Below are 24,501 nucleotides of genomic sequence, written 5' to 3'. Positions count from 1 at the left end.
TATTGGGGAAAATTGCAAGATAGATATATCATTAACCATTAGGGTGTTCCTACAATCTTATATAATGGGGTTCAATGAGCATGTTGAAAACTGAAAGAAAACATGACCACTGATGTTTAGGATATTGTGATCATTTTCATAAGAATTTCCTCTCTATCTCATTTGTATTTTTTTATTGTCATGATTTTATGTTTTGCTATCCTGAGGTTCTGATTTTTTTTATATCCTCATCTGTGTATCAGATATCCTCCTCAAGCACAGTAACTTTGTGGGAGTTCCCATCTTTCTCAATGGTACGCTAATCAACACAACCCAGGCCCTCTGGACTGAGGAACCCCGTAACATCACAGAACAGAACCACACTGAATTCTACCAATACCTCACAAAGAACACCTACGACACGCCCCGTTACACCCTCCACTTCAAGGCCGATGCCCCTCTCAATATACGCAGTCTGTTCTACGTCCCGAATCGACCACCGGCAATGTGGGAGTACAGTCAGCAAGCTGATAGTGGAGTATCCCTCTATAGTCGGAAGATCCTCATCCAGCACAAGGCGGAGAAAATATTACCCAAGTGGCTTCGGTTTGTTGTAGGTATGTGGATCACAAGGATTGAGAGTGCCAAGGGTTGTGATAGATTTCTCCATTCTGTAAATTGTTGCCAGTCACAGAAAGGTGTTTTACTACAGATCTTTATATTGAATTTGACTTTGTACACATGACAGGGGCCGAAGACGAAACAAAGGCCGGCAAAAAGTGGCCTCGAGCTCGGCCTTTGTTCTATCCCTGCTTCTAAAAGAATGCTCATAGGTCAAGATCAGACTACTTTTCCTAATTTTGCTATTGCTCATTTTGGTAGGCAAATTGAAGGAAACTATAAACTTTTTAAGAAACAAAATTAATGATGAGACAGAAAATATTTATAGACTGTCTTATTTTTAAGTAAGGGTTCTCCATAAATATTCTCAACCTTTATGTTCATAATTTGCCTTTTGTTATAATTGGCTTTATCTTTCTGTATTTCATACAAATACAAGGTTTATGAAGAAGAAAATAAAAAAAAGCAAGAAATCCCACCTGATACTAGACTTTATTTAACAAATGAAACAAAAAATTTAAGCTAGTTTTTTTTGTAATATTTCAATTTCAACATCATTTGTTAAACTTATCTCATTACTTCCTACAAGTGTTGTGATTCATATAATTATGTTTTTTTAAGTATGTTTCAACCATACAAAAGGTGCTTAGATTAGATTATTTGCTGATGGAAGATAATACAGGATGCTTTGTTAATTCAATCCTATATATTTTACTACAGGTGTTGTAGATAGTGAAGATATTCCTTTGAATCTTAGCAGAGAATTGCTTCAGGACAGTGCCCTTATAAGGTAAACTTAGTTATCACCCTGAATAGAGATTTCATTGACAACAGAATCATGCATTGTAATGTACAACTTCAATATATGCTGATATATGTACAACTTCGACATATATGTCTGATCAGGGAAAATGTAAAATCATTGCATTGGGTGCATGAAACCGTGTATGATATCGACACCTGCTATTGGGGAATATACAGTTGCATACACATTTTGATTATTCTGTGCTTATATTCTCCAGTTGTAATTGTTTGTGTCTCTGATCATTTGATGCTGAGTTGACAAGACCCTGCATTTAGGAGAACCATTTTTTGTTTTTTGCTTTAACAAGAAAGTGTAATGGTGCTCTGTCTTGATTCAATCTCCTTTTTATCTTGAGGAAAACATAAGCCATTTTACCATGTCAAAAAGAAGACAGTCTGATTCATTTTACCATGTTAAAAAGAAGACAGTCTAGTTGGATACATTATAATAGCAACCATCTTTGATTTTTCTCCCCCTGAGCATTGGAAGTTTTGTCACCTAAAGCTTAGGTCTGGTCGATAGCAAATGAAACATTCCTCTTTTAGACTGTTTTATTTACTTTTTGAGTTAGTCAAAGCAAATTGAAGTGGGACAAATATCATACATTCCAAAAACAATTTTTGTGCACTTAGGAGAAATGTAATGTGAAATATATTCATTAGTTTGAAATTTGATTCTGCATTTGGAGAGAATTAAACTCATCTTGTTCTGGTCATTTCTGCTTCAGAAAGCTGAGGACTGTACTGACCACTCGATTGGTCAAGTTCTTTACTGACCAAGCTAAGAAAGATCCTGCTAAATATGATGAATTCACCAATGAGTATAGTTTGTTTCTCCGAGAGGGTATTGTGTCTGCACAGGAACAGTCAGAGAAGGTGAGTTGTATCAATTATAGACATCACATTAAAAGAACTACTGTAAGTTTTGAAAACTATAGTGGGTCGGAGCTGCCAAGTAGTACTGATTTTCCGTATTTAGTACTGAAAATAGAGAAGAATACTGATGGTTTCATGCAAAATACTGATTTCTAAAGTTTCAGTTTATGTGTTGTCCTATGGTGTTCCTGTGAAAATACTAATTTCCTCACCAAAATACTGATTTTTCAGCCTTGAAAATACTGAAATATTCTTGTTCAGGTTGGCAGCTTTTCTGGGTCGGTATTTTGTTTGCTTCATGTATTTAAATTTCATTAGAAAGAGTAGTCAGAAAAGCAAAACTTGATTGATATAAAACTGCATATCTGTTTTGCATGTTTGCTTGTCCATGATGAAAACTTTGTGAAGTTCAATTTCATATCAACAGCAAATTCTTCTTCAAAAAATTAGTTGAAGAATTATATAAATTGTGCCATTATGGTATTTGCCATCAATCATCAATTCTGTTATAAAAGCATACAAAATGTTGACACCTTTTGCACATTTATTTTTTAGTTTTGCTTGTCCTTGATTGCGTATTGGTGCAGTGCATAGCAATGACAAATCCGCTTCAGAATCTATTACACCAAGTTTGTCATAATGGCCATCATTATTGTTGCAAAATAAAGATATAATTAAAAGAATGGGAAAATATGAAATAAAGCTATGGTATGTTGTGTGGTATGTAAGAAGCCTGTAAATGATTGATTCTTTTGTAACTAGATATGCTTTGGAATAGTTTTACTAGGTAGATGGCACATAATGAATGCTGTGTTTGTTTATCGTACAACGCCTACTTAGCTTGTTGTACGCGAGCAAATGGGAGGCTGAATCCGTTGCACAAAAGACGTAACATCCAAAATGTACCGCTGCATGGCTTTAGGAGGTGACTTCACAATACGATTTAATTTATTGCGCTCAGTAAAATGAAAGTGCAATACGCGTATAAGCCTGCTGCCTTAATGCGCAACAGCTGCCCAAGGTCATGTGCGCTTGTGAGATTTTGCTTTTCGCTTTCAATACTTTTGCTCCCTTTTCATAGATTACTGCAGGGAAAAACTTGTTTTTTCCATATTTTCACTAATTTCTGAGGCGTTGTACAACACAAATAGCGCATATTCTTATTTGTGCAATGGTGCTAGATTTTGCATTCTGTAAAAGAAAGAGACGCTCTATATTCAACTCGGCTAATGCCTTGTTATATAGAGCATCCTTCTTTCACCTCATGCGAAATCTCGCACTATTGCACTTATGCTTATTCGCTATTTGTATATTATTACTAAAGGTCAAGTCCACCCCAGCTAAGTGTTGATTTGAATGAATAGAGAAAAATGAAACTAGCATAACAATGAAAATTTCATCAAAATCGGATGTAAAATAAGAAAGCTATGGCATTATAAAGTTTCTCTTATTTTTCACAAAACAGTGATGCACAACTCAGTGACATGTAAATGAGTCAGTCGATGATGTCCATCACACTCACTATTTCTTTTGTTTTTTTTATTGTTTGAATTATTCATATATATTCATATTTCATTTTTTACAGATTTGACCATAGGGACCGACCACATGGTATTAAATAATGCTAATTCCACATGTTCAGGGAGGAATTAATCATTGTTTCACTCGACAATGAGGAGAAAATTAGAATATTTCATATAATGAAATACAAAAGAAATAGTGAGTGGATGACATCATCGGTCTCCTCATTTGCATACAAACCAGGATGTGCATAGAACTGTTTTGTGAAATTAAGCAAAGTTTTAAAATGTCACAACTTTATTATTTTACATCCGACTTTAATGAAATTTTCAGTGTTATGCTTGATGGGTTTTTCTCTTAGTATTAATATCAATTTGTTGTTGGGGTGGACTTGTCCTTTAAGTATAGTGGTTGAGCAATATGTTATCTTAAGGGATTTCTGGATTTGAACAGATTACCACAATCTGATCATTTCTCACTCTGTAGGAAGAGATAGCTAGATTGCTAAGATATGAATCATCAGCCTTACCAGAGGGACAGAAAACCAGTCTGATTGAATATGGAGAAAGGATGAAGGGAGGAGAACGGAATATATACTACATCTGTGCACCAAGGTATATCTTCCAACCCCAAATTTAAAAGTATAACTTTTTTCAGGGGTGCCAAAGACTTTTTGACGTTATTGCTTGCAGTGAGAACACTTTCATTGATACTGCAAGGTCATATGTGCATTTCTTGCAAGGGGATTAAAATATGAATGGGCATATATTCCCATTTAATACTATTAAAACAACTATTGTCATGATTACCAAGCTAGCATGGTTGTCATTGCTATTGTCATCATCATCATCATGTAGTTATCATAATTTTTAATGTCATATATGATATTGATAGGATCTTATGCTTGCATAGTTCAATGAAAAATAACTCATCTTTATGAACACCAGCAACACATTCTTCTTCCTCATCATCTTTCTTTTCCTTTATGCTTTCCCTATTCCTCCTCATCATCAGCGTCATCATAAACTTTTCGCTCTGATACCTGCAATTATTCTATTTTATCAAGAGGAAAGACAAAATGGTTACAGTGATTAAATTTTGTTTTAGCTTGTTTTTCGCCGATGAGGCCATATATTAAAATACTGTAAAAGCTTTCCCCTATAAATTTGCTACCATTATGTAATTTGCCTTTATCTTGTTGACAGTCGAGAGCTGGCTGAGGGCTCCCCTTACTTTGAAGCATTCCGGCGGAAAGATCGAGAGGTAATCTTCTGTTATGATGACTATGATGAAATCACCATGCTACAGCTGAGGGAGTTTGATCGTAAGCTGCTTAGGTCGGTAGAGAGTGAAATGGCAGGAGATGAATCCAGTGAAGAAACATCTCAAGAAAATGGTGAGATAAATTAACCTTTTTGCTACTGAACTAATTGATTACCTAATTGCTTTGGCTCTTTTGTACGTATCCATGAATTTCAAGTGAACTTTGACAAAATAATTCATCTCAACATTACTATACTGGTACTTGATATAAATCAATCTGGAACATTTTTTAAGGGTACTTGTATGGGAAACCACAAAAAGTTGGTATTACACTGTTGGTCTCTCTGTCAGAGATAAATGGACCCCCCCCTTACTTAGATTATAACCATGATATGGGGAGATATCACTGAACTATTAAAGGGAATAGATGTTAAATCCAACATTACTCCTGGAAGTCTGATCATTGTGGGCCATCACAAAGCAATTTTTTTAATGCTTTGCAAACTTTGTTTTGAAATTTAACTTATCGCTAATTCCACATTTGGTAATTTGGAAATATGTTTTTTTTTATAACTGTTATCGACTGCTCTCTTCATGCAAACAGGAGTATATGTTTTAAACGATATGATTTCATTGAATTTTTTTACGTTTCAGTTGAAGGAAGTTTGACCACAGTGGAAGTTGATTCTCTTGTCCAATTCCTGAAAGGATCTCTAGGGGCCAAGGTCAATGATGTCAAGGTGAGACTCATTTCATTTTCATAGTCTACTTATCAATATGTGATGTTTATTTAACACCCATGGTCATACCAATGATATAAAACATACTGTGACTCTTCCTGGAGCATTTGAAATTGTCAGTAATATAGCTCATTATGATTCAGCAAAACATATATCAAGTTAGCAAGAAATTATGTATTTGACAATTCATGTAATTATATTTAAAAGAAGTTATGATTATGTGACATCACCGCTGTTATGCATAAAGATATTTTGTGAAATTATTAAAGGGTTTTAAATGTCCTAAAGCCTATCTTTAGTTTTGGTAAGCTTGCCCCAATGTGCATGTCACAATTCCATTTCATTGCCAGACTATATTGATACTAGTGCCAGAAAACGGTTCTCTGAAGGGTATAAAGTAAAAATGCATTTTATTGGATAAATTCAAAATAAGAATTTGATTCAATTGGGTGCCTGATCAAGATATACAGGCTTTAACTTTACTGTTTGGAACCTGCTTTCATGAGGTTTGCACTATTTTTTTTCAATGTTTTAATGGGTTTTCAAATCAACTTCATCTTGATCATAATTAACACTATGACAAAATAAATTTGTTTACATTTATTATTTAAATCAAATTGGTTGAACACACCTCTGGATAATTTTCAAGTTGGAATTGCTGCTCATAGGGGTTTCTTCTACAATTAGAGATTGCATTAATAGCCAGATGTATTGCTGAAGTATATGTGAGTGAGAAATATATAATTTTTATGGGTAAAATCTTCTAATTCTTATATGCTTATGCAATTAACGTGTCACACTATCAGCCTTCTATATATTCGAAATTTAGTTCTAGAATAAATTGTCATTTAATTTCATGATTACTTTCAGCTCCTCTGTTGCATAATACACTCAACTTTATGTCCCCTACATAAATTTTTATATCATATTTGTTTCTTAAAAGAAAAGAATTGTGATTTTTTGTTGCTGTGATATTAGGTAACACAGAGACTGGGGCAGTACCCTGCAATGATAACAGTAGCTGAGATGGGCGCTGCTAGACACTTCCTCAGAACAGCTATGAAGAATCGTACTGAAGCAGAAAAGTTGCAGCTACTCCAACCTACGTTAGAACTTAATGGAAGGTAATTGAATTGGAAACTTTTCTACAAAAAACCCAAATAAATAAACATGTATATCCCTCTATATTAGACATAAGGCAGTTTGTAATTCACAATTACTGGTATTTTTTCTATAATTTGTAAAACTATGATTGGTATTTGTTTATGTAGCAAATGTAGATACATTGTATATTTAAGGGTATTGCATGAAATGTGATATTAAAGACTAGATACAAGATGGGATCATGGGGTAGTCTTGGTCTTATTGCAGAAAATGTTGCTTTTAAAAGCAAATCAGAGAAGTTAAGACCAATTCTCAAATGCACGATCTACAATGGTTGAAAAAAAAGTTGTTGTGTATGATTTTAAGAGTTACGTTTGATTGCAACTCAACAGGCACCTTAACATATAAACCAATCAGATGAATGTTACAAGTACCTTGGTAACAGCTGATTTGTTCGTGTCACTCCAGTAAACATGAGGGTGGTGTTCTGATATGATGGTTTAGTTATAAAACCTTGATAACTTGGACCATGCTTTTATGGAGTGCCAGTTGTCAACTCATTCACTAATTGAAAATTATTTTTTTCCTTATGCAAGAAGTTGTCACAGAATTAATTGAGTTGTGGAATGGGAATAATAGGAAAATACAAAAATGTTATGAATTGAATCAATTAATAATTGCCAGGAATATGGAAGAAATATTGTTAAGTCCAGCATTTCATAGAAGTGTGGTTTGAATTCTAGTTGAGACTCGGGTTAAACCTAGTTCAATTATCAGGATACTGGCCATAGTCTTGTCTGCAGGATTCAAGATGACAAAATACATGTAAAATATCTTGTTGGCTTCAAAGTGAATTTAACAATGGTGCACTTTATTAACTTGTTCCAATTTTTTAGTGAACTATTATGTTACTTATTCAATGGTCATCTATTCTTTTAAACATATGTATTAACAACTTTGGAGCTTGACATTTTATTTGAACAATAACAAGTATAACCAGCAGACATAATTGGCTGAGTAGTTGTAGTATTATGACAGGTGGTTCTCACTCTCAAACAGGAAGTCGTGGGTTGAATCCCAGCATCCCCTAATGACAGTTATGTTTAAAATATTAATAAGAAGATTGTTAATGATACCAACATCTAGAATGATGATAAAGTAACAACAGAAATATAGATGTTTTCCAGGTGCTTACAACTAGTGTTCTTTTTCAAATGCAGCATGTCATTTTAAAATTCTGTTTTTTTTTGTTTTTTGTTTTGTTTTACAGCCATCCAATCATCAAGAAATTATTTACTTTGAAAACATCTGATCCAGATTTAGCCAAGATGCTGGCAGAACAGGTAAGATGAAATACTATTCTGTAAACAGACTTCTTCCACTATGCAGATACTTTTAAATCTTCTGCCTTTTTACAATAAAATTAATACACGATAACAAGTCTTTTAAGAAGATAGACATTTTACGCTTAGATTAGACAATGAATCATAGTTATGAACTGTTCTTTTTTTTACTTTTTGAATTATTACATATATGCCAATTGTCAACATTATGGCCCGAAATGGTGATTTTTAAAACCATTGATTGAACCCATGGCTTATGCAGATTTCCTGTATAAATGAAGCTTTTTTACCGCATAGATTAAAATCTGTCCAAGGCTGATGTACGCTTTTGTCACAGTGCGCCATATTGATGCCTGTTGCCATGGTTATCCACGCTATTTTATTCTTGAGTCCACTGTTTAAAAAGTGGACTCATTAATTCAAAACGGTGGACTCGTGAATAAAAGAATGTACTCAACCACAGCAACAGGCATCAATTTGGTGCACTGTGACAAAAGCACGCATCAGCATTGGTCAATTTTTAATATATGCAGTAAATAGGCATAATTAAAAACCACCTTTGTGAATTCGGGCCCATGTGTTTTGAGCCTTAATGATTATTACTCATTGATCAGTAAACTAAAAGCTTATTGATAATTTAATACGACTATTGTGAGTACCAGGCAGTTGTCAAGCTGTTTGTAAGATGAGGATGTCATTTATGTAAAATTGATGATCCTTTCTTGTGCCAAATTTAGCACCTCATACTACAGTGTGTTGTAAAGTTATTATTGACTTTGCAAATAACTTCATGAAAGGCTGCCACCTACCGGTACCTGCCACCACAGGAATGTAAATGTCAAGTCCACCCATCAGTTTTAAAGTTGATTAAAGATAAATGGAGAAAAATCAAATGAGCACATTGCTGAAAATTTCATAAAAATCTATGTACAATGAGAAAGTAATGACATTTGAATGTATTACTAATTTCACAGAACAGTTGTATGATATTTTTCGTATATTATTACATGATATGAAATTTTTATATTTGATCTTTAATTTAATTTAGAACAATGTTTGATTCGTCCCTTAACCAAGTGGAATGGCATTTATTGTTATGTGATTCAATGAAGATCTTCTTTCTTGTTTAATTTTCAAAAATTTAAATATTCCAGAATTCATTTGATATAACACAAAAGAAATAGGGACATCATTGGCGCACTTATTTGCATATTACCTTCCATGTTAGAGTGTCATAACTTTTTAAATTATATTTCCAATTTTGATAAAATTTTCAGCATTATGGTTGTTCTTTTTGTCCTATTTCATTCAAATCAACTTTTTATTGGGATGGAGAACTTGTTTGTTAATAATGTAGATGATTTGTAGCACTTTACCTTTGATTGAAAAAGGCTAAATTTAACAATTCTGTAATAGAGTTGTAATATGATAGATACTAGTATAAGTTAAATTTTTTTTCTTGCTTTTTATCTACAGATTTATGATAATGGAATGATAGCTGCTGGACTGGTAGAAGACCCCCGCCCTATGCTCAATAGGTTTTATGCATTCATGGAGAAGTCATTGGAGAAATACTGAATGAAAATATGAAATGATTACCTTTCTTGAGTGGACTAGTTGAAATGCAATGTGTCATCCTCTTTAATGCATATATGTGAATGGAAGATGTCAGGAGAAAGGATTACCATTCTTCAATAGACTGGTAGATGGTCTGCAAACTATTCTCTTGTGCCCAGATGAATTTACAGATGTGAACGATGGCCATGCCCCACCACCACACACTACATAGCATTCTTCAGACACAAGTCATTCAAATGCATTGGGTAACCCATGCAGTATCTCCAACCATCCATTTGTAGCCTTTACTAAAATGTCTGTTTATTCTTACATAGAATAATACCCCATTCAGTATATCATGTTCACTTGAGCTTGGTGTAAAGTAATATAGCATGTTGCAAAATAATCATATTTTTTAACCATTCTCCATTATTTCATTGAATCTTTTTTTGTCAATACTGGAATTTAAAATTTGACATTGCCCTAAATCATTGTGTTCTATAAAGCTTATACATGTTGGTTATGATTATATGTTCATTACATATACTGATTATAAATGAAAGGAAAATAATCAGGGTTGTCACTTCAGATGGATAAAAAAGGTCACCTAGAATGACCCCTTTCCTATTTGGAAATAATCTTTTTCTATGGCAGGAAATAGTCTGAATTGGATAATAATCATGATACTAGTATGAATTTTAAAAGTGCACATGTCAGCCAGCCATGCTCATAGGTCGAGTTATGCAAAAGTGTTTTTTTATAAAACTTTTTAAACTGAAACCCATGATTATCAACAAAAGTTATTAAATGAGACAAGCAGCAGCACAGCAGCTACAACTTCCCTACATTTGATTATTAGCTGTCGTGAAAAGTATTTATACTTTGTATGATGATGTCCTTTTCAATATGATTATATGTTCATGTGTATTCACTTGGGGCCAATTTAAATGAATTCTTGCTAAATAATTCAACTTAAAATAAATTTTTAAAGAGATTTGTTTACAAAGAAATATTCATGTCGTGTTGCATGCTGTTACTCATTTTATACTGCCTTTTATAAAGAAGTGTTGCTTCTTCATCATAACAGTGTTTTCAGTCGCTTATTTATATGAACCATGCAGATAAGTGGGCTTCTAGGTCATGGCCATACAGATGATCATTGCAGATGGTGCTATTTTGAATACGTACACATTCAACAAATGTGTTTTATTTAAGAAATATGCTTGTCTAAATTGGGATTGTAGTTTTTTGTCCATATTTTCTGTCAAATGAATAGTGATCTGATCACTGTGTTTATGAGTAGAATATCTCTTCATAATGTATTTCTAAATGACAAAAACCCACACTTTATTATGCTTTTTATGGAGTAAAGTTTTGCTCTATTTTGACAAAGGGAAGCAAATGACATTTTAATCAACAGAGAGTTTACATCACATATTGAAGTTTTCTTGTGGGAAAAATTTAAAAGAGGAAATTTATCCTGTTATAAGATATGTTGATAGTCATCCATCAATCTATATACAGTCAAGCCTTTGAATAGTGACCACTAAAAACTGAATTTCATGGAGGCAGTTTATGTGTATAAGAACATGTCTGTTTAGCAAACACCTTTCTATTAAGGTTACATAATGTGTTTCCCCTTAGGTGATCACTATAGACAGGTTTCACTGTTTATAAATTGGTGTTTTGTAAATGACCGAGACCTATTACTTTTTACATGGAATGACACTTATACTTGCTTCCATTTGCTGAAGTAGAGCATTATTAACTGTGAACAAATCAATTAATGCTCAGTGACCGAAGAATGTCAATTAAATGATTAACGTAATAATGTGATTGAATTTCCTGGCTTCTTTGCCTCATTTTCTATCTCCTTTGAAAATTCATTTGAACTTGATCATAACTTCAAATACAGGTCAACTTGCTCGAATGATTCAACTATCCAAAAGTGAAATATTCACCTTAGTCAAAGCAATTTTTGACCAGATTATGAAAAACATGTTTCATACCTCCTCTTAGTCAAATTGTTCAAAATTTGAAGAGATTTATGTGTCCCAAATCAATTGCACTGAGGCAAAGTTACCTGTCTTATTTATTTGTAGTCTGAGATTGAACTTGCTTTGTGGTCAATATTCAGAGCTTTCAATTAGCAGGATTTTATCCTATTTAGTAGGGTGAAAGTCACACCAAATGGGATTTTTGAAACTTGTAAGAATGATGATAATTTGGTATGTTTTTTTTCAAAATTTTAAAGAAAAATAGGATTTTAGCCTTGAAAATAGGATAAAAAGAAATAAAATTGAAAAAATTTCTTAAGAGTGGCTGCTCTGAATATATGATTTAAGAATAATAATATTAGATATATTTGCTATTATTCCTGTTTGGAAATTTAAACCTGATTCTCGGTTTAACCTTAATCACACGGGCATTGGGGTCGTATCGTACAAATATATCAGACTTTGAGAAAGTATAGTGGGAATTAATTATCTGAGGTTGGACTGGCAATAACTATTTTTCCCCAAGGGATAAATAGTTATATTGCCAATCCAACCAAGGATTACTAATTCCCACTATGCCTATGAAGGAAACGCCTGATATGTTTGTTTTATATCCCTCTTTAACTTGCAGACCTAGTCCTTACTGATTTGCAACTAATCCAGACCAATTCTAATGTTGCAGGACCTAGTAAATAATTAAGAGATTGGTTTAATAACAAAGAGGCTGTAACGTTTCAAATCGATTGGTTCCAGAATCAAAAGTCACAAAATAGCAAAAGAAAGACCAATGCAAATGAGATGGGAGTAAAGCATCATACTTTGCTTTACTACCATTGAGTCCAGTCATTGCCATTCATGCATTATGCTTCTTTAACTTCAATAGGTGTGTTTAAAATGATAATTTTAACTTCCTGTTACTTCTTAGTTACTTAGGCAATCAGTTAAACATGATGATGGTCATATTGTGAATTTTAATAAACTGGTAAATTTGTTTAATCCCATCTAATTTTCATTGGTCTTCCTTTTGCCATTTTGTGACTTTGGGTTTCGGAACCAATTGATGTAAGGGGCTATAGCTTCTCTGTGATTGAACCTATCTCTTAATTATTAACATGTACTTGGTAAAGTTATTCAAGCTAGCCTTTGTCAAAACTTTGTTCATTTTGACTGAGTGGAATTTGTTTAGAGCACTTGCGAAGTTTGATAAGTTTCTTTTTGGAACCCAGTTTATATTGACAGAAGGTTTCCTGAGATGGCACATCATGACACTGAATCCTCAACCCATGTATGACGATCAGTAAGAATGAAGAAATATTGCAGACTATTCAATATCGTAGCTGATTGCTTGGGGACAATCATTTATGGTCTAATAGTTCTTAGTTCTCTCAGTAAATATAATGAACATTTTATATCAAATCATTCAATATGTTGTGATTTCACCATCCTGATACTGCATGTGTGCATGAAATTACATACCAGTAATAAAAAACATGTATAAGAATTTGATTTTGGATTTTTAGTTTGCTTTGCTGTATGTGAAGTACCAGTACGTTGATTTTATATGGGTTTCATATTGTTTGCTAAGATGTTTTGTTTAGTTTAAAATGCATATGCAAAAATATAAGCCACCGTTTTCTATATCTTTGATGTAAAAAAATATAAAGTTGATAACAGAATAGCCCTATAATTATGTTGATTCATACAATAGGGGGGGGGGGGGGGCATTTTATCAACATCAATTCTGACAGAATGTCAATTTGTCAACTTTCTTTAGTTTTGATTAGCTGAAAAATTAGTCTTTAATCCGGGGGGGGGGGGGAGCTACCAAAGTTTTGATGAATTTTAATGTTTTCTATATATTTAGGGCCATCAAACTTGCTTTGCAGGCCACCAAAAAAAAAAAAAGAGTATGAAGCCTTGCTGTGGGGCATGTTTTGAAACTGAAAGCAAGGTTTATACCATATGGCAGATATGCAAACAAGTTTGATGTGGACAGACCTCGTCATTTGCTTCGTTGGAATTCCCCTTTAATCCAGAAAACAATTACATAATATTTATAATTTAGGCCCATAATAATAATTTTTTCTCAGTGCTATTTTCTCGGTCATGCAACTTTTCGAGGACTGCCCCAAGCTTCCCCCTATAAATATGGACTGGTTTAAGACCAATGATTAACAAAACCTTTTCGACCTCTCACGTCCCTTGTCAAAGACGATAAATTTGTCATTAGTTTTATCATCATCATCATGTTACGAGGTGAGGTAATCCTGTTGACCTCGATCTCTTCATCTGGTATTACAGTCCTCCATCTCGATTTTCTCGGATACCGTACCGGTATGGTATATCGAGCTAAGCGCTATAGCTAGCGAGCTAGGTGAGATTTTCATTTCGCCGAAACAATTGTGAAAGTATGGCGATGAATTACGCTGGAACAAGTTCGGGTACCGGTTCGGTAAGTATACATTACTTTGAATTTATGATTATAGTTATATCATCATGTGTGAAACCTTTCATATATCATGGTTATGTGTTCCAATGCTCAGTCGAGACGACTTGCGTGGTTTTTTGTTTGGCGAACTTACCGCAAGGCTTTGTTTGTAAACTGGAAGTGGAACGTTGTCCCATTCGCCGAATTCTGTGTAGGCTATGTTGAACTCCTCAATACGTAGGCAGCTGGCAGCCGTCTGTTTTGAAGATCATCATCATCATCTGGTATACGGGAGTGAGGTGAACCTGTAGATCTCCCGGTCGTCAACGAAGTCATAACGGAGTAAAATTGCAAAAACTGATACATGATGCGTGTGTGCGTGGATGTCGTCATGGTACAGAACTGTGTGCTTTGCCAAAGTTTATCCAAGCCATTTTTGAAAGCGAAAAAAAAAGACTATAAAGAGTTTTTAAAAACGTTTTTTACTTTTTAAAATTTCTCCTCGTACAGAGATGGCTCGCGATCGTGCAGCCGCCATTAAGGGGCAAAATGCAAAAAATCCCCCCAACGCCGGGGCTTATTGATTTTTGTCTTTATTTCATTAACAAGATCAAGAACTGAACCAAAATTTAATTTAGCCCACTTATTCAATGAACAAGGTTATGATATAACCTTGTTCTCAGCTCAGTTACATCTCCATGTGTGGCAAAATAAGGGTGGTAATCTTGGTTTATTTTCTCTTTTTCTATGGGACAAATGCTTAATTTTCTTATCTGTCAGTTTACAATACAGCTATTCGTCACATAACTTGACTCTTATGTAAATTTGATTCTTTAAATTATTTTTTCTTAATTAAAAATAGAGATTGAAAAATGAAAAAATTCTTGCCATATTAGTTGTTACTTTCCACCAATAGAGGGCGTACACAAAAATGTGCCCAAAATTCAAGTTTTTGAGCTCCCTGGTGAATACAAAAAATATTCCCAATTTACTAATGAAAAATAAATCGCAACTGTATGGAAATTGGTAATTTTGGTCACAAAAGTGATAGTTAATCATTTTTTTTAAAGTGTGTGCAATGTACAGCATTGGAATACCATAGTTCTACCTGTAGATTCTCCACAGGCAAGATGGTAGCAGTGAACAAGTGATTTAGCCTAGAGTACTCTATTCTGTTTTGGCCTGAAATGCACCAAAAGGCAAAATGGGATAAAATAAACTTAAAAGGACACAAAAAAGAGACTTACTTCAGCTGTCACGCACTCAAGGGTTCATTTCCATTCTGCCTGTGGGAAATCTAGGACTATGGTATGCTACCTCGGGCGAACTTCGTGCAGGCTCTACTCCACTTCACTAACTAATCAAAATACACTGGCCACTCGTAGCGGCCAAATTCGTGCATGCGCCCTCGGTAAGACTTCCAGTTTGTTCACTTCGGTAGGCTAGGGCTAGTAGGGACGGTAATTTTCCGTTTGAAAAAAATTGCCTTTTCCGTTTCAGAAAATCTTAAATTCCGTTTGAGCATGTCAGAAAACGGAAAAATCCGTTTCCCCATAGGCCCCCCTAGACTTTGTTACAGAAAAAAATTGACGATTCCGTTTACCCATTCAGTAGAAGTAACAACGCTCGCGCTGGTCAAAGTTTGTATCTGCCACTGGACCAACAATGCAGTAGAATCCGCTCTCATTGGATCTACCCGGGTACATAAAATGTTTTTATGAATATATTTAACATGAATAAATCCTCACCTTTCACATATTTAGCATTATTTTGCATATTAATCAAATTTTATCGATAATTTGGGGGGTTTTTTTGACATCGTTTTGAGCAGTCAACGATTTTGTTCTATCAATATTTTGGATTTGAAGATCGTGCTGTTATCTTCAAACGTAGAGGGCAGCAACACACGATCTGCATGTGAAAGTTTTTGATACGGCCGATCTACCGTACCCCGCCTGCGTGGCCGGGAAGGGCCGGAGCGAGGGCCTAGGGTACGATCGAGTATGATGGAGTGAAGAGCAATCACGATGTGTGGATTGTAGTGATTTTGTAGTGAAGTGACATCGTGTTTTGTGAGGTTTTGTGGCCATTTAATATTCGTATTTTGTTAAGATCTTGGAGTAATTTTTGTTGCTGTTTTGTGTATTCTGAGGAAAAATATGTTTTCCGCGATTTCCATTTGAAATGCCACTTTCCGTTTCAAAAGGCCATTTCCGTGAATTCCGTCCGTTTTCCGCGATCGCGGAAAATCACTGTCCCTAGGCTAGGCAGAGTTCACAAACATTCTCGCAACTTTAGGTATAGGGCAAGAGTTCCATATGCACCCCCTACTTTGCCATTAAATTGAAAATAAAAACATGGAGAAAGTTAAAAATAATTTGCCTACATGTAGCCCTTATATAGAATATATGATGGGATTGATGGGGGGGGGGAGTGGAAATACATACCAAAATAATATGGCTTTATTCTATCAAATTTTGAGCAGGATCTAGTGCATGCAAATTGTCTATAGACATTGATTTATTTAGTCAGTAAAGGGTCTGTGAGTCAAGACTAGTCGAACTATCGGCTGATATATGCTAAAAAACCCCTTTAGGTAGCAGCGCTTCTCGCGAGCTTAGCGGGAAGAGGTCATAACTGCCGATATGAGGTGAGTTAGAGTCCCAACTAAGGTAAGCAGCAGTAAAAAAAATGATAGAAAAATCTGAAGTAAACGAACTGGAAGTCTCAACAATTTTTTGTTATTTTGGTGGAGTCTGCATATGGAACTCTTTGCAAATTTAGGATTGTATCTTCAAATTACCAATGAAAAAAGAAAAACTTTAAGACTCTACCACATTTAATTTTCATAGAAATCAAGTTTACAGCTAGCGGCAGGCATCCATTTGACATGAGGTCCCAGCGTAATACGGGATTGAATGGCCATTGTAACTTTCCAGTTGTATGTTCCCTGTTGGTGTGGCGCAATTTAGCCACGCTCACATGCATTGACTTTTTAACAAGATTTGCACTAAGTCGAATGGAGGGCGGTGGCTATCGAATGCTGGGCGCAAAACATTCCAAGATTTTATGAAATATTGAGATTGGAGAAAATGAACATTGCAATTAAAAATAGACAAATATACTCAACAAACGTTGATGCAAATTTTATTTTGTGAAAATACATTTTAGAACAAAAACTATTGCAAAAGCTTAACATGTTAATTTCTGGGCAGTTTACTCTTCAAGGGAAAATAACTTTTCTTATTAATTCCTTCCTATATTTTAGCGAGTTGAGGACCACAGGAGAAAGTGGGACCGAGATGAATATGAGAAGCTTGCTAAGGAACGTTTGGATCAGGAGCTTGAAGCTCAGGCAGAGAAAGGTAACATAGTCACCATTTAATTCAAATACTTGTTTTTGTGGTGTTGAATTTACACCTTGTGAGAGTATGTAGAATTTATTGTAATTCAACTTTTTATGTAGGGCCTGATGCCCACTTTTCACAACCTTATCATGATGGTGTGATTTTATAAAAGGCACACACCGCCCGTCTCTTACTGAAAGTTGAAATTAATCTGAATTGAACTCAAGTTGATATTTTGAAAGAATGTACAATTCCATAATGAGATCAATCTCTTTGTCAGTTTTAGTTTGATTCGGATCAATCAAAACTTTCTGAATTTTGTCCCAGAAATCTTTGACAAGAGAGTAGATGACTGACAAAATTAAACCCAAAGAATATTTTCAGAAAGGTTTTTATTTTGTGCAAGGGTAGCCCCATGGGTTTGTCCATTTGGTGTCAGTCATACAGCATCTGCTGGGTACTGTTTAACAAAGATTAGTTACAAATGCATAATTTGTATTGTAAGCAACTTTACTATTAGCCAATCAAATTGAACGATTTCAGTAGCTTTTAACTGTTTACATATTCATTTTCATAACTTTTATGAAGCGGACCCCTGGTCTAAACATAAGGAATCCTGTACTTGAAAATAATGAAGTCAAATGTTTCTATCATTCTTCATAATGTTTCAGAGAGGAGGAGAAAAGAACCTGTTGTCAAGCGTGAGCTTCTCAAGCAGCGTGATTACAAGGTTGACCTTGACTCAAAGCTGGGGAAGTCCCAGGTCATCACCAAGACAACTCCTTCCTCTCAGATGGGCGGATACTACTGTGATGTTTGTGATTGTGTTGTTAAAGACTCCATCAACTTCCTGGATCACATAAATGGCAAAAAACGTAAGTCAATTGATCTTTGTAGTCTATATGGTACCAACTGATCTATACATTTATATGAACAATACTTGTCAGATTTAAAAGCATTGATTAATGATGAAATCTAATGCAAGTTAACAAAATTAAAGATCCCAGATGAGAACAATTCAAGTTTCAAATTTTCAACCCATCCTCATGAACTGAAGTTTATTTTATTATACAATAAATGATATATGACACGGTATGTATGTATAGTGGTATTAAATAAATTGTATTGATACATGTAATTAACCTATAATAATTTCCTTTCATTCTGTGCAGATCAAAGAAATTTAGGAATGTCAATGAATGTCGAGAGGTCGTCCTTAGATCAAGTCAAAAAGCGGTTTGAGATGAACAAGAAAAAAGTGGAAGAAAAGAAAAAGGACTATGATTTTGAAGCCAGGTTACAAGAATTGAAAGAAGAGGTAAGTTTTAGAATGCCATGGATTTTTGTGTAGTGGATATGTATTAACAGAAATCCCATTGTCAAGCTCTTACATATTATGTTGTGGAGATGTAACAAAGTATATCCTTTCAGAGCTGCCAACCAGTACGTTTTTAGCATATTTAGTACGTTTTTTTTTTAAAATTTTTTTTACAGAATCGTGATTTATTGAGAAAAATCATCTATACAGCGCGTCCCAGAAAAAACGAAACCCGAGATTTAGAGATGATTTATGATAACTTAATCATAAATGCAAAAGACAAATGACCTACCATTTTAAAGCTTAGAATCTCCCTTTCCATCTGAAAACAATTCGAAGATCGGATGCCAAAAACTCATTTGGCGGGGGGTATCTGAATTTCAAAAAGAAAACCACATGACTGAAAAGTTCAATATCTGCTCTTTAATTTGATACCGTAATCACAGAAAATGGTCAAGAATTAAAAAAGTTATGATCCCTCGAAACAATGCTTGTATTTCAATAATTTCATTAAATAAACATGTTTTCACTGGTTTCCCACAGAAGCTAACGCATAATAACAAAATACTTAATGCATGGCTGATCGTCAACAAAACGGAGAGTCGACTGAGTTTGAACGCTAGCCTGTGAAACCTCTTCATTTTATGAAATTATTGAAATTCAAGCCTTATTTCAAATACAGTAACCAGAACTTTGTTATTTCTTGACCATTTTCTGTAATTGAGGTATCAAATCAAAGAGCAGATATTGAACTTTTTTAAAATATGGTTTTCTTTTTAAAACCGAGATATGGCCCACCAAGTAACTTTTTGGTATCCCCTTTTCAAATTGTTTTTGCTCACTCATGTGTAATGAGAAATAATTAAGTAATTTCAGATGAAAGAGGAGATTCTAAGCTTTAAAATGGTAGGTCATTTGTCTATTGTATTTGTGATTAAGTTATGATAAATCATCTCTAAATCTCGGTTTCGTTTTTTGTGGGACGCACTGTATATGTCTCTATTTCATAAAACTTAAACAAATATGGTTATTGGATCAATATAATTTCAGGTAACTTGTTTTTTTTTCAATCATTTTGTTTAAACCAGGGTGAGATATACACATGTTTCAAGGTTTTTTTTTATCTGCACGAGCAGTGCGCAATTTAGCTTGCCTCCAGCTTGAGCGGCGTTTTGAGCATGCGCGTCACACATTTTATTATAAAATACAGTTTTTTTTGGAAAAATACAGTTTTTTTAATCACAGAATACACTTTTTCATTCCCAGAGGTTGGCAGGCCTGTCTTTTGTAGCTTTAATACAAGAGAGCTGAATATGAATAGCCAAATTACCTTGACCTTAATCCAACCTTGAATGTAATTCATATGACCAGTGACCCTTGTGTTCTAGTTTCACTCATGAAATAGGCCTACACTTTGTGATGACATTTCAAAAGCTTAACTTTGGTTAAGATATGATATTGATGATGCTGCTTTTGCCATTGCCACCTCCATTAGAAAATTTACACATTTGTTTTACTTCTGCTGTATAGGAGTGATAAAAATGTTGGATGAAATGAAACATAAATTGTTCCAATGATGACTGTAATGGCCTGGGGTGGTATTCTGAGGTCATTTTATCTTTAAAATATTTTATTTTATCTCTTAAAATGAAACTGGTATTCTGAGATGAGATTTTATCTCTCAGATAAAATTTTAGATTTTATCTTGCGTATAAATTTTATCTTGCGTATCTACAGATGATACGCAACAGAAAAATGCCTGCGTACACATACCCATCGCGTATCTGGCCATTGCAACGCAGATTATGTGCTTGCGCCCATGTTACTTTGAAGAAAAAATAAAATAAACTTAAAAGAGGGTAGAGGCTATTTTATCTCTGCGACGTTGATTTCACCAGTATTTCTAGGTGAATCAACCCCAAATGGTGACATGAAAATGAAGAAAATTTATATATTTGTTGAGAATAACACCTTAACGTTTTTCCTGTACAATCAGAGAGTATGTCATAAGACTTTTCTTGACTAATATTGTCTTTGAAATGATGCTTGAAAAGATGCGATATAGACTTCGAAAAAAGATGAGAGTATTGTCCTTTTAGTTAAAAAGAAATCTCCGTAAAGACGCGCAAGCGTATAATGCAAGCGTATTTGAAGTCAATAAATTGACGCAGTCTCACCCCTTTGCCACACCTCCTGGTGGAATGGATTTTAATTGGTTGAGTGATATGAGAGAGCTATAAAAGCGCGTTTCTAATTGGATATTGATTAAAAAATAGGTGTGTCTTACAAAGATAAAGTGAAGATAAAATGGTTCTCAGAATACCAATTCGGAGAGATTTTAAGGGTATTTTATCTCAATGATTTTAACGGAGATAAAATATTTTATTCTATCTGAGATAAAATGGATCTCAGAATACCACCCCAGGGTTGTAGTAGAGGCCGAGATTTCCGAGTCATGAGGCCACTGGAGAAAATATTTACCCATCGACTTTGGCCTCAAGGCCTGCCAATTTGGCCTTGCAGCTGCATTCCTTTGTGTAAAGAAATAGTGTACTTGGGGAAAAAATCGGTTTGAAAGATTAACTTTGAATATAAACTAAGATAATATTTTTCCTCATGTGTCATATTATATTTTCTGGTAAAATGTTTTGAGGAAGGATTGATGATAGATGATTGTTTGGTTAGTGTTATTTCTTGTTATACATGTTGATTCTTTTGCAGGAAGAAAAGCACAAAGCATATCAGAGAGAGAAGAGGAAAGAAAGGAAAAGAAGAGCTGATGATAGAGGGATAGATGGAATGGATCCAGACATGGCATCTATGATGGGTTTTGCTGGATTTGGGAGTAATAAAAAGAAATGTAAGTACAGCTGAAAGGATAAAAAAACCAGAAAACAAATCATGGTAAATACTGTAAAAGCATAGCTCGAAAATCATGATTTGTTGTGCATTTGCTACATTTTATAATTTTTCAAAGCTTTTGATTTCACTTAAGCGATGATTGTCAAAGAGTTTAATATGCTTGCTATCATGATAGGGTATAATAACTGGCCTAGTAATGTTTAAGTACCTGCATTTTATCTAAACTTGGTAAATATTTAGATAATTTTTTATCTCTTCAACTTAATGAATATTATGCCACAGACGATCCAAAATCAATAACATGTATAGTGGGTCTCAGAAAGAAAATCAGGATTCTCTGTTATGTTTTTTTAAATATATCTTTTGTGTGTTAGGCATCACCCATGCCTGGGAGGCGGAGAGCAGACTGCACTGTGTGTGATCTTCAAAAGTGAACATGTCACTAAGAACTTGTTTTTAAAGCAGAGAAGATATTTCACTTTGTATACCCTTATTGTTAAGTTTGTTTAATCAAACATGTTTGTTTGCGATAATTCTGAAAATAGTTTCCCCTTGTCCTGGGATACTCTGTATATCTTTTTATGAACTCAAGTTCATTTCTCCGAACATTATTCATATAATTTTTTTCTCCAAATACAGACTGAAGAACACCTGTAGGACAGACCACATCCGATTGAGGAACATCAAAGAAACAAAGAAAGCATAACGGTGGCTCCAAGTCCAGTTGTAAGAGTGCAATCTATCATATTCTTAGTGTTGCAGGATTGAAATCGGCTGTGAAAATCACTGACTTGTTTCATGGATTGCTGCACCAAATTCTAACACTAAACTTGGGCTAATATTCTGACCTCTGGTAGTTCAGTCAAGCTATGGTCATGCATGCTAAAATGTTTGGAAGTCACAGTGTCTGAAGATTGTTTCACTCAGGTTTCTCACTTAGGTTTGAAATTCTTAATGCATTTATGTTTAAAAACCGATTGTAGTTACCATTGTGCCAAACATAGGGATGCCAGGTGGAATTGATCAGAGGGAATGAAAATCACCTAGAATAATATTTTGTAGACAAAAATGCTAAAAATATGGCCTGAAAATAAATTCCCAGGGCCTGAATTTAGGCTTTTGCTTGAAAACTGGCATCCCTGCAAACATGCTGATTAAAACATCTGTCATTACAGTTTTGTATCAGAGATGGTCCTTGTTGCATAAAAAATAGTATTATAATGTTTGCCATCCAAAGGTAACTAACTGCCAAGGTTACAAGTAGCCAATCAGAATCAAGAATTTATCATTGGATGGCATAGTTACTGATAATAACTTTTATGAAATCGGGCCCTAAACAATGCTGCCCACCTTTGGCAAAAGGAAGCAAGTGACACATCAGTCAAATTTTAGTTATTGTTGTTTCTGAAACACCCTTTGTTTGTTGCATGTTCAGGAAAAAATTTGAAGAAGAAATTATCGTTCTCTGGAAAGATATTGAAGAAAATATGCTGTTAAATTGCATTGATGCCTTTGTAAATTAGGAACGCACATTGCTCATTTACAACAAATGATACTTTTGTAAGTTACTTCCTTTTGCCGAAGTATAACAGAATGGTTTAGGGCCCTATTTTTTAACAGTTATTACCCGAGTTATACCTTGGTCACATATGCTCTACGGCAGCTGTACGGCGTGTTGAAAACAGCCGTTTTATTGATTTTGATTCAACCACCTATATGTAGTTGGACAAAAAATGTTAAAACGGCTCTTTTTGACGCTGTATAACAAATGTGACCAAGGTATTAAGAACATGGCCATGAGATTAGAATGTGATACTAATTAGTTTTGCACTTAAAGGTCAAGTCCACCTCAGAAAAATGTTGATTTGAGTCGATAGAGAAAAATCAGACAAGCACAATGCTGAAAAGTTCATCAAAATCGGATGTAAAATAAGAAAGTTATGACATTTCAAAGTTTCGCTTATTTTCAACAAAATAGTTATATTAACGAGCCAGTTACATCCAAATGAGAGTCGATGATGTCACTCACTCACTATTTCTTTTGTTTTTTATTGTTTGAATTATACAATATTTCAATTTTTACGAATTTGACGATTAGGACCTCCTTGCCTGAAGCACAAAATGTTAAAATAATGGAATTCCACATGTTCAGGGAGGAATGAAACTTCATTTCACATGACAATGATGAGAAAATCAAAATATTTCATATTTCATATAATAAAATACAAAAGAAATAGTGAGTGATGTCATCTACTCTCTCATTTGGATGTAACTGGCTCGTTCATATAACTATTTTGTTGAAAATAAGCAAAACTTTAAAATGCCATAACTTTCTTATTTTACATCCGATTTTGATGAAATTTTCAGTGTTATGCTTGTTGAATTTTTCTTATTTTATTCAAATTAAGTTTTTGTTGGGGTGGACTTGTCCTTTAATAACAATGTCAATTCCATCTCCAGCCTCATTTAAAGTGGGTCATTGTGACTGGTTTTGATTCTGCACCACTACCACATCTACTCCAGGTTTGAACAATAAACATGCAGGCAGATAATCCGAAGACTGGTTTAACTTGGGAGGCCACTGTGTAGGTCTGTGCTAAAAAAATAAAGTCAAACTTTGTCTATGCAGTTTCTTCTTTCCATGTGGAAAAAAATTATATTACTTATTATTTCCAGAAAAAAATGATTTTGAGAATCAAATTTAAACACAGCTTTGAGAGATTTGTGTCACAATTGGCTAT

At 34.3% G+C, this 24,501-nt stretch overlaps 2 protein-coding genes across 2 annotated transcripts in view; both read left to right on the top strand.

Moving 5' to 3' along the window:
- The window catches only part of LOC121410864 (heat shock protein 75 kDa, mitochondrial-like), a 34,855-nt gene extending 22,302 nt beyond the window's left edge, over window positions 1-12,553 (top strand). Inside the window, exons 8-16 of the mRNA XM_041603215.1 lie at window positions 243-596; window positions 1,321-1,390; window positions 2,133-2,280; window positions 4,288-4,415; window positions 5,007-5,197; window positions 5,719-5,804; window positions 6,783-6,928; window positions 8,179-8,251; window positions 9,728-12,553. Of these exons, the coding sequence (XP_041459149.1) occupies window positions 243-596; window positions 1,321-1,390; window positions 2,133-2,280; window positions 4,288-4,415; window positions 5,007-5,197; window positions 5,719-5,804; window positions 6,783-6,928; window positions 8,179-8,251; window positions 9,728-9,829 (1,298 nt within the window). The 3' untranslated portion in view covers window positions 9,830-12,553. The remainder of the gene's footprint in view (window positions 1-242; window positions 597-1,320; window positions 1,391-2,132; window positions 2,281-4,287; window positions 4,416-5,006; window positions 5,198-5,718; window positions 5,805-6,782; window positions 6,929-8,178; window positions 8,252-9,727) is intronic.
- Window positions 12,554-14,146: 1,593 nt separating this feature from the next.
- Window positions 14,147-22,832, top strand: LOC121410857 (zinc finger matrin-type protein 2-like). Its single transcript, XM_041603206.1, has 6 exons — window positions 14,147-14,257; window positions 17,502-17,598; window positions 18,252-18,455; window positions 18,753-18,898; window positions 21,620-21,758; window positions 22,400-22,832. The coding sequence occupies exons 1-6, from the start codon at window positions 14,216-14,218 to the stop codon at window positions 22,402-22,404; spliced, it is 633 nt and encodes a 210-aa protein (XP_041459140.1). The 5' UTR covers window positions 14,147-14,215; the 3' UTR covers window positions 22,405-22,832.
- Window positions 22,833-24,501: the final 1,669 nt, after the last annotated feature.

Source organism: Lytechinus variegatus, chromosome 1 (assembly GCF_018143015.1).
Source record: "Lytechinus variegatus isolate NC3 chromosome 1, Lvar_3.0, whole genome shotgun sequence".
Classification (NCBI taxonomy): Eukaryota; Metazoa; Echinodermata; class Echinoidea; order Temnopleuroida; family Toxopneustidae; genus Lytechinus; species Lytechinus variegatus.
Note: the sequence above shows the minus strand (reverse complement) of the source record. Positions and strands in the feature narration are given on the sequence as shown.

Bases quoted from the DNA above. Each gene is read 5' to 3' on its own strand.
- LOC121410857 (XM_041603206.1), top strand. From the start codon at position 14,216: ATGGCGATGAATTACGCTGGAACAAGTTCGGGTACCGGTTCG. The intron at 17,599-18,251 runs GTAACATAGTCA...ATAATGTTTCAG, and splicing joins TGAAGCTCAGGCAGAGAAAG to AGAGGAGGAGAAAAGAACCT. The intron at 18,899-21,619 runs GTAAGTTTTAGA...ATTCTTTTGCAG, and splicing joins TACAAGAATTGAAAGAAGAG to GAAGAAAAGCACAAAGCATA.